General features: G+C 38.8%; 2 protein-coding genes across 2 annotated transcripts in view; one reads left to right on the top strand and one right to left on the bottom strand.

Moving 5' to 3' along the window:
- LOC103031685 (major vault protein) overlaps positions 1-18,171 on the bottom strand; it is a 151,290-nt gene that overhangs the window by 5,506 nt on the left and 127,613 nt on the right. The gene's annotated exons all lie outside the window — the stretch shown is intronic.
- The window catches only part of doc2a (double C2-like domains, alpha), a 68,009-nt gene that overhangs the window by 32,896 nt on the left and 16,942 nt on the right, over positions 1-18,171 (top strand). Inside the window, exons 6-7 of the mRNA XM_022668488.2 lie at positions 1,039-1,165; positions 3,130-3,189. Coding sequence (XP_022524209.1) covers positions 1,039-1,165; positions 3,130-3,189 — 187 coding nt within the window. The remainder of the gene's footprint in view (positions 1-1,038; positions 1,166-3,129; positions 3,190-18,171) is intronic.

Raw genomic sequence — 18,171 nt, 5'->3', positions numbered from 1 at the left:
TTTGTCAAGACGAATGGTTTGTTGTCACGCTTCACATGTCCAGAAGTCCTGCTGGAAGTCATGGTGGGGTGCATTTTCTCACAAAGCCAGATAGATATCCTTTGGCGTTCATTACAGACATTTTGACAGTCGAGTGTTACGTTAATAATAAAATCCAAATAATCCTGCAACCAGTGGCCCTACACACTCTGGTGCGGTATTCCAACAGGACAATGCTCATTCACACACTGCTGCGACTCAAGAACTTGCCTTAAGGCACAGATGCTAAGCTGCATTGCTAGCGCTATCCCCAAGTTTTAAAAAAAAATGTGTGGGATGTTATATTATGTGCTACCAACACTTTGCCCCATACTGGAAAATCTGTAGGACCTGCATACATATTAAAGCTTCTTTCGATGGATTATCCCAGGACACCATTAAGAACCTCTATAACTCCAAACTGAGACTTCTGTAATCTTTATCACCTTCTGGGAACAACTATTTACTATGTATAAATGGAAAAATATGACTTATAGTATGCATTGTAAGTAGTGAAAATAAGACAGCCTCCACACACAAATTTATCACACAATAATAAATGGGAAAAATACCCGTGTGTCCAAATCGTAAATGAGACGTATCCCCTGGCAACCGAGGCCTAGGACCACTGCTTTCCTACCCCGTTCTCCCCTTGCTCATAAGGGAGCGATGAAACCAGGAGAGAAAAGAAAGTCATTTAGCCATTTATCTCTGAGAGTGAGCGCAGTCCTGTGTGGCCCTTTGATCACTGCCTTTAAAAACAGGCTGTCAGCACTGCAAATATCATTCTAATCCCGGTCATAAATATACATATCTGGCAGAAGCAATTTCCGTCAAGTTTGCAGAGGAAGTCCAAATTTGCAGCCTCTTCGTTTCACAAATCTCAAGCACTTTTCACACCTTTTGGTGACCTTTTTAGGTATTTATATGCATTTTCCTCTCTCTCTCATTACTTCCCTCTCTATACCCCTCTTTCTCTCCCTCCCTCTTTGCCTCTCCCACTTGCTCTCTTGTTTTCAGGTTATCGGTGTGTGATGAGGACAAGCTGACTCATAATGAGTTTATTGGCGAGTCAAGGGTGGCTCTGAGGCGTGTGAAACCAGACCAGACGAAGCGCTTCTACACCTGTTTGGAGCATCCGCCACCTGTAAGACACACAAACACATACTTACATAACCATACACTTTCACTACACATTCCTGTGCTTAAAAAAAAAACATAAACTAGTTTGACATAGTATAGTATAGTAAAACTCGTTACAATTGCATGCTCTCTTTTCAATTCCACTGTCTTGTTTCTCTGCATGTTTTACAATCCACCTAACACTGAGCTTTATTTTCATGCGTTCTCCTCCAGATGATTAAAGACCATTCCCACCTTTCCATTCACCTGACCTTTAGAAACGCTGCACTTTTTTCCCTTTTTCGCCTCATTTCTTTTGTGAATAAGTACTTGTCTCTTTGCTCGCTTGCTTTGCGAAGTATTGCCAACAATCTGTAATGTTCCCTTAATTGTACTGCATGCTTGTTTTTGATCTGGTTTGTGTTCTTAGTCCTTTTAGTTTTAGTTTAGTTTTAGGCCCTTCAGGTTTTCTCTAATGCTGGTTATCTGGTTGTTTTGCACCCTAAATGAATGGCTTTCTCTTTGCTTTTTTTTTAAATCTGTGTGCATATAATATTTTCGCCTGATAAAAACTCACCTGCTCATACATTATCTTAGCTTTAGATCATCCTTTCCTGTCAGATCCACCACAGAAACACAGCTGAGCAGGTATTATGTGGGCGATGGAACATTTCCAGCACGCACTGCTGTGACACCAACAAGGTGGTGACCTGTTAGAAGGTGTGATGTTGGTGCTGGAAGATCAGACAGAACAGTGTTACTGGAAACACTAAGTGTGTATAACTACTGACCACTCTATTACACACAGCACTATTATTGGTCCACTCTGTGGGCGTAAAGTACCTAATAAGTGGCCGATTTTTTTGACACAGGGCTAATGTTTTTTCTGGATATTTTGGATATTTTGTGTATTGCAGTGCTGTGAATACTCCACCACCCAAATGATACACACTCAGTGACGGTCCTGAGGAGGATGGCTAGCAAACTGATGGACTACAGTTTGTTACTGAATATACATTTAGAATGCAGCTATAAAATACTGACCTGATAAAATGCAAAATAAGTGCATACTATTGTTGAATATATATATATATTGAAAAAAATGAGAGACCACTTAAAAATGCTGAATTTCTTTGATTTTACAAAATTGAAAAGCTCTGGAATATAATCAAGAGAAAGATGGATGATCACAAGCCATCAAACCAAACTGAACTGCTTGAATTTTTGCACCAGGAGTGGCATAAAGTTATCCAAAATCAGTGTGAAAGACTGGCGGAGGAAAACATGCCAAGATGCATGAAAACTGTGATTAAAAACCAGGGATATTCCACCACATATTGATTTCTAAACTTTATTTATATGAAGTTGTTTCTTTGCATTATTTGAGGTCTGAAAGCTCTGCATCTTTTTTGTTATTTCAGCCATTTCTCATTTTCTGCAAATAAATGCTCTAAATGACTATTTTTATTTAGAATTTGGGAGAAATGTCTGTAGTTTATGGAATAAAACAACAAAGTTCGTTTTACTCAAACATATACCTTTAGGTAGCAAAATCAGAGAAACTAATTCAGAAACTGAAGTGGGCTTGTAATTTTTCCAGAGCTGTATGTATATGTATTATGTGCACAGATATGTAAAAGTATGTCCCATATGTATTATATATAAGTACTTCTGTGCAATGATAATGTGTCCCATATGTATTATAAGCCATGATTATGAACAAAACTTCATATCTCCAACAAAAACAACTTTACTAAAGAAATAATCTTCTTACCTGGCTGGAAGAAGTCAGTGTAAAAGGATTCATTCATGTTGAACATCAGGATATATTTGTCCCGGAAATATACAGATGCCAACACTGAGGGACACACACACACTTATACACACAGCCACACATGGACAGTCTCTTTGAGTCTACTCCTGTAAGGAGAGAGATAAACATTTCAAGGAGCTGCAATAACTTTATCTCTCTCTCTCTGTTTCTCTCAGCTTCCCTCCCCAACAGCTATGGGAGCAGCACTGCGAGGAATCTCCTGCTACCTTAGAGAGGTACTCAACTCTGTTCAACCCTCTCTCTCTCTCTCCCTCTCCCTCCCTCTCCCTCTTTCTCTCTCTCTCTCTCTCGTTCTTGCTCTCGTTCTCTCTCCAACTCACTGACTATGTCATTAAATCCATCTGTTCCCAGACCTGGAGACAATTTCGACAGCACTGACATTTCAGAACCGTACATATGGGACTTAAATACTTCAAAGTGATAATTGCCTGCTGTTTAATGCATTTATCATCACTCGTCTGTGTTTTCACTGGGATCTAAATGAATTAGAACTTCACACAGAACGGTCTGCATACTGTAATAAAAGGGAGAAAGAACAAGATACACACTTTACATCATCATCATCTCCCTCATGCCCACATCCAAAAAAGGACTCATTACTCAAATGCTAGCAGCATAATTAATTTTTATATGAGTTCATTTGAGTGTAATTTTATTAATGTACATTTGATTACACAAATTGTCATATAGAGATTTTTCTTTAAGTAGAAATTAATTGTATTTTGTAGAATTTACTTTCACCCAGTTTAGTCATGTTCATTCAACCTAATTAATTTATGTAAATGTAGATGTTTGCTTGATATACTAAAAATGTGTGATATACTAGAAATGTATAGCTTTGGAAATATTAAGAAACCACTTCAGTTTCTGATTCAGTTCCTCAGATTTAGCTATTTATAGGTTTATGTTTGAGTAAAATGAACAATGTTGTTTTATTCTATAAACTATGGACAACATTTCTACCAAATAATAAATAAATATATGGTAATTTAGAGCATTTATTTGCAGAAAATAAGAAATGGCTGAGATAACAAAAAAAGATTCAGAGCTTTCAGTCTTCAAATAATTCGGAGAAAAAAAGTTCATATTCATAAAGTTTTAAGAATTCAGAAATCAGTATTTGGTGGAATAAACCTGGATTTAATCACAGTTTTTATGCATCTTGGCAAGTTCTCCTCCACCAGTCTTACACGCTGCTTTTGGATAACCTTCTTTTATGCCTTCACTCCTGGTGCAAAAATTCAAGCAGTTCAGTTTGGTTTGATGGCTTGTGATCATCCATCCTCCTCTTGATTATATTCCAGAGGTTTTCAATTTGGTTAAATCAAAGAAATTTATCATTTGTAAGTGGTCTCTTATTTTTTTTTTCCAAAGCTGTGCTGTCAGAAATGTCACAGTTGTAAGGAAAGTTGAGAAGGTGGATGTAAATGCAGAAACTGCAAAATATATAAAAAAAAAAAAGGTTAAAGAAACTGACAAAACCACACAGAAACCAACATAAACACACACAAGGCCAGACAAAGAAATGCTAAATAAAAAAAAATGTAAAAAAAAAGCTACTTTATACACAGAAACTGTGAACCTGTGCCTTGGAGGCTGCATTTCTTGTGATTCTAATGATTAGGTGGGGCCAGGGCCGAGACAGAAACAGAAACAAATCAGATCCATGTACTAACCAGCACATGGCAAGCAAAACAAGTAGACAGAGCACAAAGGCAAATCCACACCAGCAAAGGTGTGAACCAGGTCAAAAGCCTGACAAGAAAAAGCCATTTTGACTAGTTATCAATGCTCAACCTATAGGAAGATACAAGGTTTGCTAAAGACAACAGCAATCATGAAAGATGGACACATATTAACATTTAATGCACAGCAATAATCCTCGAAACAGTGTATAGTATGTTTAGTATGTATAGTATGTTTCTTTTAAACATTACCCTATATAGGGAATATTTGAAAGTCCTTTCATAACCTTATCTTTTCGGCATCAAATTTATCTGTAGTTACCTGTATTTTCAGTAATGTTCTACCATGTATCATGAAGGGATGCTAAGACAGGGCACATGACATTGGCAAGATGGGTAGTCTGAAGAAAAAAGGGAAAATGAGAAAAACGGCCAGGACCCAGACGTGAACCTTGAGGGACACCTGATGAAAACCAGTGAATTGCAATATGTGCAAGAGTGTCAAGGAACGAGAGATCTAATATAACATCATTTCCTTTCTTTCGCCTCCTTTTTAACTCTAATGAAATCACAAAAGCCGCTGATAAGACCCACCCCAATGACCCACCTCAAAGCTCCTGAAATTTCAGAGCAGAGGAACAGAATGAAAAACAGCATCAAAGACTACAGAAAGAGATCAGAGGGCAAAACGGGGGAAAATGGAGGAAAAATAAGGGTCATTCTCTCAGACCAACCGAAAGAGAGGAAAAAAGAAGGGGAGAAAGGATATGAAGGAGAGGCTGTAGGGTTAGGGACGGATGAAGGCAGTGTTCGATGAGTGACAGGCAGAAGGGAAAAGACGAGATCAATCGTGAGACTCTTCTGTGAAAGTGGGACGATGGGTGAAAAAAAAAATACAAGCAGACTTTGGAGTACGAAACCGTGACGGACGACTCACTCACAAGAGGAGGAAAAACGGAAGTGACAGGAACACTGTTACATCGCTCTGAGGGAGAAAAAACGTGGGAGAGAGACACAGAAAGCGAGAGACAGACAGATAGAGAGAAAGAAAGAGAAAGAGAGATAGGGAAAGAGAGAGAGAGCGTGCTGTAGAGAAGGTGTAAGGTGGAGATAAAGTTGGCAGAGTTGAATGATTAGAGACACAGAGTCGAGTCAGAGGCATGGTGGGTGGAAAATGTCAGCAGGCACAGTAAGAAGAAGAGAAAGAACAGAAGAAAGTGAAGGTGTTACAGAAAATAAAAAATAACAGTAGGTGAGATAGGAACACAACCTAACACATTTTCAAAACTGGCTAATTATTATTAAGCTGAATACTTTTAATACAAGCAACCAGGTCAAATACACCTAAATCTATAGACTACCCTGCTACCAAATCCACCTGAAGACCAGCTGGTCATCCAGAAAAAACAAACCCTGCTAGGCTGGGGTTCGGTAGGCTAGCTCTTTAACTAGCTCTTTACCAGCATAGGGTAAATGGACGTTTTTTTCTGATGACCCGCTGGTCTTGAGCTGGATTTTTTAACCTGGAACAAACACAGTTAAATAGATTGGTGTTTGAACCACAAAGACTTAATTTGGAATACATTCCAAAGTAATCTGTTTCAGAACACTGCAAATACTTCATAATCAATGATAAAGAGGCTAAACAAATATCAGCATAATACAAGTGAAAAACATAATTTTGTGACCATATATTGTTTTTTTTTATTGCTACCGCATTATTAACATCACTACTGCACCCCGTTAGCATTGCTGCTGCACCCCATTAGCATTGCTACTGCACCCCGTAAGCATCGCTACTGCACCCCATAAGCATTGCTAGTGCACCCCATTAGCATTGCTGCTACACCCTATTAGCATTGCTACTCCACTCTGTTAGCATTACAACTGCACCCTGTTAGCATTGCAACTGCACCCTGTTAGCATCACTACTGCACCCTGTTAGCATCACTACTGCACCCTGTTAGCATTGCTAGTTCACCCCGTTAGCATTGCGGCTGCACCTTATTAGCATTGCTACTCCACTCTGTTAGCATCGCTACTGCACCCTGTTAGCATCACTACTGCACCCTGTTAGCATTGCAACTGCACCCTGTTAGCATCGCTACTGCACCCTGTTAGCATCGCTACTGCACCCTGTTAGCATTGCAACTGCACCCTGTTAGCATCGCTACTGCACCCTGTTAGCATCACTGCTGAACTCTTTTAGCTTTGCTACTGCATCATTGGCATTGATACTGCACCCCGTTAGTATCACTCAACTGCATTGTGAGCATCGCTACTGCAATCTTTTAGCATTGCTATTGCATCATGCTAGCATCGCTAGCCAGGTTAGCATTGCTACTGCATTGTTAGCATTACTACAGCTCTGTTAACTTCCTTACCCTGCAGGCTGCTGACATCGCTCTGTATCGCCACCAGTGATGGTATAGTTACTTTGAAAAAGTAATCCGATTACTGATTACTCCTTTAAAAAGTAACTTAGCTACTTTATGGATTACTTGATTTTAAAAGTAACTAAGTTACTTTACAAGTTACTTTATTAGTTACTTTCAGCAGCTGCAGACACCACCTCCCACCGCCTTAACATAAACATTATAACCAGTTTTGCCAATACTCCCTTTATTGGAAAATGCATTTTTAACAGCAACAATTTATCTCTATTAAGCTGAACTATTTCCTAAAAAAATAAGTTTTTTTTATAAAAATAAAAAAATTAACTTAACATAAATATTTTTTTATAAAAAATAAAATATGGTATTTCTTGATTTTACTAAACATAAATACTTGTTTTAATAAAATATATAAAATAAAGAAAGTCTTTCTTGACCTGACATATTTAACACTGTGAAACTGAACATTGAACCTGTTGTTCTCTGCAGGGCAGCAGGGAGTGGTTTTATAAAACAGAACCGTGTATATGGTCTAGACCAGGGATCACATATTTGCAGACTGCGGTCCGGGTCCGGACCCAGACGTTGTTCAATACGGACCCATACTGGACCCAACTACTGAGAAGGATTTAATTCTGACAGTGTTCATTTAAAGCACCGGAACTTTACGGTATGTGCGCTCTGCGCCACAGTGAACTTCCAATCACGTGTGGTGTAAAATCTTTAAATGCTCTCCTCTGCCAATCAAATTTGTGGCAGACTGCTGCCCTGGCTAGTGAATTGGGACGCGGCCGCAAAAAAAACGTCTTTATAACTGGCGAGAACTGGCGAAAAACGAAAACGGGCGGAAACTAAAGACACGCCGAGCGCGCGAGAGAGAGAGACAGGGGAGAAAGCGAGACGCGTGTGATTGGGGAAGAGCGGAGGGGTAATGGGTAAGGGAGCGGTGTGTGTGTGTGTGTGGAGGAGATGAGGTGGAGAGAGAGAGAGAAACGCACAGTGACTTGGATAAGTAACTTTAATCTGATTACTGGATTGGAAATAGTAACGCGTTAGATTACTCGTTACTGAAAAAAAGGGTCAGATTAGAGTAACGCGTTACTGACATCACTGATCGCCACTGTGGTATTAGCTTACTAAACATTTTTGCTTGTCTGGTTTATCTTGTTCCAAAATGTATCGATCTTTTAAATTCAAATTGGGATATGAAAATATGTCATTCTTTCTGTTGGGAGGTAGTTTTTGTCCAAGAACTATGTAACTGTGAAAACGAAAATGACTAAATGCCAGTTGCAGTCTTTCTTAATGCTACTTTGCTTTGCTAAACTAAGATTTGTTCTTCAGAGATGTTTGTTAGTGTTAAGCTGACCGCTAAGTTAGTTAGCTGAGTGAAACCAAGTCCGCCTCTTTTGGGTGTATGCACACGTGGCTGATTGCCAGATGGTATCAACAGAGTAAATCCAAGTGACAAAAGCAGCACTAATGAACAAAGCTAGTTTATTTATTTTTATTTTTTTTATTTGCAGTGCCAACTTCACCGTCAGGTAGGACTTAATTATGATAGGTCTGCCTGCCAAATGGCTCTCACTGTAATTATGCACTTTCAGATGAACTGCATAAACCAGGATTATTAGGCTTTATGTTTTGAAGCCGCTATGTTATTGTATGTGAAATAGCTGCTGCTGATAGACCTGGGTCGCGTCAACACGGCTGAGCAGCGCCCGTACTTATTTAAAAACTCTTGATTTGGTTTCTGGCACACACACCGAATCCGATGGAGACTGATGACTGATCCTCTGCCATCTGTCTGCTAATCATATAAATCTGAATATGAAAGATCTCTTGCTCTGTGTATGCGGATGAATGTGCGTGCGTGTGTGTGTGTGTGTCTCCTCAGCACCTGTTTACCTACTCGTTACACCTCCTCATTATCATTAGGGAATTGGGGGGTCATTAGTCAATCACGGGTGAATACATCGGCAGAAAAGTCAAAACCATCTTGACACACTTAATGAGTCGTGAGACATTTAATGAGACATTTAGTAACGTACGTGATGTGCTGTATCACCTCTATAAATCAGCATAAGAATGGCAATATTCCAGCAACACCAGGAGTTAAAGTTTAATTACTGTAGGCTTGCTAAATGACTGACACCCTGTATAATTACACACTTCCAGATGATCGTCTGCAATGGGGAGAATTTGATTATTGGGCGTATTCTGGAGGTGTTCGTTCGATTGTGTTATTGAACGTAGCGTACTAAAGCCATTTCCTTTCACAATTCATCCTCAGAGCTCTGGGAATCACAGTTCTGGCACTTAATGCTGTGTGTGTGTGTGAGTGTGTGTGAGTGTGTGTGTGTGATTTGTTCTTTGTTTATGTGGTAGGTGTTGGCTGACTCTCTGTCTCTCATTAGTTTTTCTGCTATTTGTGTCTGTCTGCAGTCGGTAACATTAATGAAGCCTCACACTGCTCAATAGACAGGTCTGGCATAGACCACTTCCTACACACACATGTTTGCTTTGTTAAGACATAAAGCTATATATTTGTCCTATATGTAATATATAAATATAAGTTAATTCATAAACCTAATGTACTATACAGTGCATTTAACGAGTATTTTAAATTGGTTTCAGAGAATAAAATAGTAAGAGGAAATTGTAATGCGATAAATGGTATTATTGTCAATTTAAAGAGACAGTTTTATGCTACTGATATAATGCTAATATATTTGTGTAATAATGCAATCTTGCCCTTTTAAAGTGCAGTAAACTATTAATCAGAATCAGAATCTGACTTTATTGGCCAAGTATTCTCATACACGCAAGGAATTTGTGTTTTGTTACAGTAGCTCACAGTGCACAACAACTGACAACATTTCACAGTAAAAGCCCATATTAAAAAAAAAAACCAACATATTAGCCATCCTAGACACACACCTACACCTATATTCACACACATACACAAACACACCTGTAAACTTAAAAAAAAAAATGTGCCAAATTGTATATAAAGTGCTGAGTGCAGCAGTATGTAATATGTTGTAGTTTTGAACTGTTCATTAGTGTGATGGTGTGTGGGAAGAAGCTTCTCTGTAGTCTGGTGGCCTTTATCCATATATTGTACATCAGTTATGTAACTATCGTGTCAGGCCTAAATAAGTAGAATCAGTTTGAGAGGGGAGAGACCAAAATACTCTAAACTACATGGTCTAGTTACTATTTTGATAACAAATTCTTAATCACTGATAAGTGAACAGTTTTTGCATTAGACTCCATAATGCACAAACAAAGAAAAATTTTTTGGCTTTGTGTAGCTACTGCGCTTGCACAGATCCCCATAATGGGCAGCTTTCCTCAGTAGCATGCTGACAGTTTTCCATTCACAGTGTAAGGAGCATAAGAGCTGATTGGCTCTTTTTGTTTGAAGTGTGGGATTTTAACCTTGAACAGTTGCTAAGTTAAGCAGCACAGGAACACCCCACTAATAATTCAGTGCTCTAGTTTGGGTTAACATAGGTAGCCCAGCTTGTTTTTCAAGGTAATAAACTAGCTATTTAGCTTTTTAACTGTCTCGCAGAGCTTTTTAACTGTCTCACGGAGTCCATCTACTGTCCTGCGGAGCTCAGCTACTGTCCTGCAGAGCTCTTTATCAGTTAAGGAGTTCCGCAAGACAGTAGCTGATCTCCGTGGTAAGGTTAAAAAGCTCTGCGCGACAGTAGCTGCACCTGCAAAAAAACTATTTTTTGAAAATGAGAATCAATTCTGAATCGTTTAATGTTACAAACGCAACTCCAGCTCGAATCTATTTTTTCCTCCACCCTTAGTAAACTATGTACAAATTTGATGTGAAAAGCTATCATAAGTTAGCTTTTGACAAGGCTTCATTGTGTGCCTCAGTATCATCAATTGTGAATTAAGAATATTTTTTAAATCCTTTAAAATTATATTAAAATTCAAAAACATGATTCTTTAGAAAACCAACATTTCCTGCCTTTACTACACTGTCTTAAAAACCTTTTAAAGTCTCAATCTCAAGCTGTTTTGTAACAATGAGACACATCTATAAAAGGCACTTTACTGGAGGTGGCTGCTCATGTGGGATGTGGAACAGTCTGGATGTGGGGGCAGTGGTGTGGTAGAACAGTCTGGATGATTGTTTCGATTTGTCATTTAGTCCATTCATTTGTTTGTATTATTAAATTCCTGTGATTCTCCTTGCTGCCCATGCTGTCCCTGATAAAATGCCCATGTAGATCCTGTATAAGCAGCTCAACTGATAACCAGAAAAGAAATGCAATGGGTTTCGTATGGTGGAACAATGCACATGGGTCCTAAAAGGGGTTTGGTCTGAGATTAAAGTGGACTTAGTACAGGGGTGTCCAAACTATGGCCCACAGGCCATTTGCGGCCCGTTTCCTTTTTTGGAGCGGCTATTAGGTATTTTAGAAATAGAATGAAAGTTGGCCCGCTGTTAAGCAGGTTTTTATAATGTGAGATATAAGGTTTGAACGCTAGGTGTCAGAAACGGGGCAAAGAGTCTAAAAGTGGCGAGAGTGAAGTAGTAGCGCAGAAAAACGTAGCGCACTGTCTAAAAGCGGAGAGAGTGCACAGTTGTAGCGCACGAAGTGTCTAAAAGCAGAGAGAGTGCTCAGTTGTAGCGCACGAAGTGTCTAAAAGCGGAGAGAGTGCTCAGTTGTAGAGCAAAAAAACAGGCCAAAGAGTCTAAAAGGGGCAAGAGTGTTCAGTTGTAGCGCAGAAAAAGGGGAAAAAAGTCTAAAAGTTGCTGTAATTAAAGAGTTTAATGTTAAGAGACATCATGAAATTAAACATCAATTTGAAAAATCTTGAAAAAACAATACTGTCAAAGATAAAGATAGTAAGGCAAGTAAAATGGTGTGTAAATGAAAGTAATCAGGAAAAAGTATTATTTAAAGTGGTATATTTCATTATTTGTTTTATTACAGAGTGTGGCCCGTGACTTCAAATATATTTCTCCTTCTGGCCCCCAACAAAAAAAGTTTGGACACCCCTGTCCTAGTATGTAGTCATGTACAAATACACTAAAAACTCATGCCCATCTGGAACCCACCTATCTCATGTTTCACCCATGTGAGCCCCACATGAGCATATTGGTTGAAAACACATTTTTACATATTCTGCTCTACTGCTGGTAATTGACCCCCTCAATCATGCAGCTTGGATATTTAAAATGAGAGCCAAATGTCATTCTACTAAATGAAAGATCTTATATAGCAGACAACATGGTGCAAGTGATAGACATAGTATTGGCAAAGAATGTTCTGGATAAGCTGTAAGCAAATGTGAACTATTTTTATTAATACAGGATTTCGTCAATATTAACCTTTACTAAATAGTCAGACTGATTATAAAGGCTTTATTTACACACACAAACCAACTACAACCAAATGCAAGGAGCCCTCTGAACACCATCCTGGCCAACGTCACACAGCAGCTTTTCTCTAACGTTTCCCCAAAGCACTGAATGTGTTGTTGTCTCACACCAGTTGGTTTCAACCGCATTAACCTTAGAAAGTTCTCTTTAGTGTCTTTATGGGACTTTGGCAGGACCTCAGTGTTGATATTTACTTCATCTGCATCTGTTAATTGTGTCTGTGGTCGTAAAGATGACTGGGAAACATTTAGTGAGATTGAGCTAATACTAGACTCAGCGCGATCATTAAATGCTGTTGCAGTTTTACTACATTAATGCTATTTTTTTTAAAGAAAAAAGCAGAGGTAGAAGGCATTTTCTTCTATTTTGCTACTTCTCTAGACTTTCTTTCCTTAATTGCTTGGACAACAAAGATATTTCAGACGTCTGCTAATTGGCAAAAAAGACTCCTACACAGATAACGTGTGAGTATGTATTTACAATTATGTGGAAGTACATTCTATGGGTGTAGCTTGGCCCTTTAAAGGGTCTCACGTACTGCTAAATTCAGTCCCAGAACCCCTAAATATGTAAAAGTAGAAAGTTGTGTTTTTGATGTTTTGTCTCTGATAAGCTGAAAAAATGTCTAACCTTTGAAATTCTATAAGTAAACAGTCTTAATACAGCAGTTCCCCCAATGCTATGCTATGTTTTTATTAAGAGGTTAACATTGCAGGTTATCAATCAGCCACTGTCCACTGATTAGAGAGAGAAGCTAACTGTTAAATCATTAGCCAGCCTGTGTGTTGATATAAAGCCAAGGTACAATTAGTTCTGCCTGTATGTGGATCAGCCAACTTATGTCAGAGAATTATAGAAGATAGGATGATACAGACGATGCCCAACTCCCAACTCTAACCTGTACTTTTTTCAGTAAAGTCATCTCTCACTATCTTTAATAAACTCCAGAAGACAGAGCTCTTCAAAGAGCACTTACTCTCCTAACACCTCTAACTAACTACCTTCTACTACCAGATCAGGAGAATCTCTCACTATCTTTAATAAACTCCAGAAGACAGAGCTCTTCAAAGAGCACTTACTCTCCTAACACCTCTAACTAACTACCTTCTACTACCAGATCAGGAGAATCTCTCACTATCTTTAATAAACTCCAGAAGACAGAGCTCTTCAAAGAGCACTTACTCTCTTAACACCTCTAACAAACTAACAACTTCCTCTATCCCATTATTTCCATTTGACCTCCTTTAGGCCCTATATAAAGTTGTTTTACCTTCTATTATTTTTGTACTTCACTATTGTAAGTCGCTTTGGACAAAAGCGTCTGCCAAATGTAATGTAATGTAATGTAGTGTAATGTCAAAATTATGTGACTTTACTGCCCAGAGTAGGGTAACCAGATAGCCTGGAAATCCCATAATAGTCCTGAGTTTATTGTAGCTTCTTGCTTTTGACTTTTTGTATCAAACCAAACAAGAATGCAGCCGTGGTAAAACCTTTTGATGACAAAATATATTAAAATATGTGAGTCGTGGTATCTTCTTATCTTCTGAAAAGATTTTTGATGTAAAGGTAACACGCCTGTCCCCTGTGCATATTGGCTTGTGTGATTTGAAATCCAAATTATTTTATTTCTTCTGATATGACACACTTCTCTTAAGGAGGTCTGGGTTAATTGGATGCCCGTGGTCTTGATATGTGGTGTGTGTTAATTAAAATAAATCTGATCTTGTTTACCAAGTGAATTTCCCAAGCTAACATTCATCCCAAAGCAATTGAAAATTTAACGATTGACTAGATTTATATATGCCTTTTAATATGCCTAAGCTTAAAGGTATTTCCCCAGATACCCAAAATGTATGTTTTGGGTGAATTTAGTATTTGTGACTAGGAAAAAAGTTTAAGGAAACATTAACAAAATGCCAAATGCCTCAACAGGTTTGATAAACTGAAAGTAAATGAAAAACTATGGATCAGTCCCAAATGCTTTTCAGTCAATCCCAGTGCTTCTCATGAGTTCCCATGCTTTTATTTTTTTTTTTTAGTTTTCTTTCATTTGTCAAGTATGACTGGTTTTATTCTCTCACTCTTAAAGGGAAAAGAGCAGCTGCAGCAGATTGTGAAAGCTTTTTTTTCTGGTTGGAGTTTGGTGCCATTCTTTGTCTACACACTGTGATCAGCAGACTGTGAGGAAAGTTAGGGTCCTGTTGCATGACCCCATGCATGTTCCGCTTGGGCCTTTTGAGTGGCTTCCTTCTGGCTGACGTTTGGACAGCTGTCGCTGTAAAACTGTTCATGGGAGGGCCACTTTTATCTCAGTTTGCTCCAACTGCTCTTCTAAACGAATCTGGTGCTGGTTTAGTGCCACGGATCTCCGCAGCAGTGGACTTCACATTGGATGCCAACAGCTGTAGGGCATCGTGTTAATGATGTGTTTTTATGTGATCCTTAATCAAATCAAATCAGAGTTATTTGGAGAGCGCTTTGGTCAGTTACCAGCAGTGATGGTATAGTTACTTTGAAAAAGTAATCTGATTACTGACTACTGATTACTCCTTTAAAAAGTAACTTAGTTACTTTATGGATTACTTGATTTTAAAAGTAACTAAGTTACTTTACAAGTTACTTTATTAGTTACTTTCAGCAGCTACAGACACCACCTCCCACCGCCTTAACATAAACATTATAACCAGTTTTGCCAATACTCCCTTTATTGGAAAATGCATTTTTTAACAGCAACAATGTATCTCTTGACATTTAAAGTTGAACTATTTCCTAAAAAAAGTTTTTAAAAAATAAGACAATTTCTCTTGAATTAACTTAACATAAATAATTGTTTTTAAAAAAATATAAAATAAAGAAAGTCTTTCCTGGCCTGAAATATTTAACACTATAAATCTGAACAGCAAGGTGTGGTTTTACAAAACAAAACCGTGTATACACGTTACTGACATCACTGGTTACCAGTTGTTCTGGTCATTTATTTGTGTAGGTTACTTTGTGTGTGTTTAATTTAGTTCTTGCAGTTCTGCTTATGGTATCCCCCCTTTTGGTGTTGGGGTGGGTGATGGATAAGGGTCTCTGTTGAGAGAACTGAGGCAGGCCTATGGTTATGAACTGAATTAAATTGAATTAGGGAACTGCAGGTAGTTTTTCAGGAGTTTAATCTAGTCACTTTCTGTGACAAAGTTTCTGTATTCTTCCTATTCAAGACAAAAGAGACAGAATACTTCGACACTAAATTGACATTTTTGGACAGATAGAATGTGCCGTTAGCCCATCCATGCAGTAAACATACACATACACACTCTAGTGAGCATATGCACAGTGACATATGGTAAATGGTGTGGGTGGGTGGCCCCTGGGGAGCAGCAAATGATATAAGGGCCTTACTCAAGGCCCCAACAGTGGCAGCTTGCTCAACTTGGGTATTGAACCCACAGCCCTGTTATTGATAACTCTCAGCCACTGCTCTAGCCACTCATACACCACTGGCACTGTGTCCCAGCTCCCAAAAATGTGCATCATTGGTTAACTGTGCCAAGCAAAATTGCCCCTATTAGTGATTGTGTGGTACCCAGTAATGAATGAATTCAATTTGGGGTATTATTTACGTGAACATAGTCAGGACATTTATGTTCTGAAATACACCGGATAACACACACACACACACACACACTGTGCCCACCGAAAAAAAGGGTCTAACAGAGGGATTTGGATTGCAGGGCAGTGAGTAATAGAGTGAATGACAGATGGGTGAAATCAATACTGAGTAGGTTGTGTTTTCAGACCTGACACCTCTAATTAAAACTAATGACTCCCTATTTGACTAAATGACTAAAAGAGGAAGATAAAGAGGAATACGAGACACTGAGAGAGAGAAGGAGAGAAAAAGAAAGACGAATAGAATGAGACTTGGAGCAGGTAATGTATTTTAACCATGTAACGCGGTTTAGTCCACTTTTTTATTTCTTGTCTTTCTCTCTGCCCCTTTGTGTTTCACAGTCTATCTCTCTTACTGTATTCTTACTGTTTGTCTCTGACTGTCTGTCACTCTTTCTTTCTGTGCGTTTGTATTTTACTGTCTGTCTCGATCACTGTCTCTTTGTCTCTGTGTCTTACAATCTGTTTGTCAATCTCTTTGTCTGTCTCTCACTGTCTCTTTTTCTTGACTCTCTCTCTTTCACTGCTTCTTTGTATCTCACTGTCTGTCACTCTCTTACTGAATGTCACTCTCTTGTTGTTTCTTTGTCTTTGTCTCTGACTATATATTTTTCTTGTCTCTCTCATGGCTTTGTCTCTCAATATCTCAACATTTTACTGTCTCTCACTGTCTCCATGTATCTGTCTGTCTCTCTTTCTTGATCTCTTTTGTCTGTATGTATTCCTCACTGTCTTATTGTCCCTTTCTCTCAACCCCATCTCTCATTGTCTCTTTTGGCTTCTGTCTCTTTCTCAGTGTTGCTCTTTCACCATTAATCTTTCTCTTGGTGTCTCTATTCTGTCTGTCTTTGTTATACAGTGTATCTGTTTTCCTTTTTTGCTGTCTTTGTCACTGCCTCTCACTGTCTTTTTTTTCTCTCAGGCCTTACACTGTTTCTCATTGTCTTATTGTCTTTGTCCCTCACTGTCTGTCTATGTCCCTCATTGTCTTTCTCTTGACCTCTTTTATCTGTATGTATTGCTCACTGTCTCATTGTCTTTCTTTCAACCCTGTCTCTCTCATTGTTTCTTCATGATTTCTGTCTCTGTTTCTTATTGTCTGTTTGTTTCTCACTCAATGTGGTTTGTCTCTTAATATCTCTTTGCATCTGTCTCTTGCTGTCTTTTTGTCTGTTTTTCACCATCTCGCTTTTCTTTGTCTCTCACTGTCTGTCGCTTGTTTCTATCTCTTTGTCACTGACTCTTATTGACTCTATTACTAAGACGTCACTGTCTGTCTCTCATTGTCTCTTTGTCTCTCATTGTTTGCCTATTTCTCAATGTTGCTTTGTCTCTGACTCTTCTTTTGTGTCTGATGCAATACATCTGTCCACCTCTAACTGTCTCTCATTGTCTGTATTTGTCTCTTATTGCCTCTTTTTCCTGTTTCCCTTTCACTGCTCATTTGTTTCTCACTGCCTCTTTCTCTCTGTATCTCACTGTCTTTTACTCTCACTGTCTTTCACGTTCTCACTGTCTTTTATTCTCTTTTAATTCTTTCACAATCTGTCTGTGTACCTCTTCTCTCTCTGTCTCTCACTGTCTTTCATGTCTCATTGTTTTTTTGTCCCACACGGTCTGTCTCTCGTTATCTCTTTGTGTCTGTCCCTTAATTTCTGTCTGTCTTTCTCTACTACTCTCTTTGTCACTGTCTGTCTGTTTTTCCCTGTCTCTTTTTCTTTGTCAGTTTTCCTTACTCATTTTTTTTCTGCCTGTCTCTCTCTCTCTCTCTCTCTCTCTCTCTCTCTCTCTCTCTGGGCTCTGTGCATGCTGAGGGAGTGACAGATGTGAGGAGAGAGCAAGAGGCAGAGATGACACAACAGGAACACTGTGAAAAAGACAGTTGCAGGATAAAGCACTGTCATCCTTCCGCTTTAACTCTCCTCGGAAAGGTTTTAGCTGAACAGTGGTACCGCTGTGCTTCTTCAAAAAACGTCTAGTACTGAAACCATTTCTAAAGGGAAATGACAGTGTCGCATGATTCTAAGAAGAAACCCCCTGCCA

This window comes from Astyanax mexicanus, chromosome 19, assembly GCF_023375975.1.
Source record: "Astyanax mexicanus isolate ESR-SI-001 chromosome 19, AstMex3_surface, whole genome shotgun sequence".
NCBI classification, from domain to species: domain Eukaryota; kingdom Metazoa; phylum Chordata; class Actinopteri; order Characiformes; family Acestrorhamphidae; genus Astyanax; species Astyanax mexicanus.
This window is presented reverse-complemented; position numbering and strand designations above follow the sequence as displayed.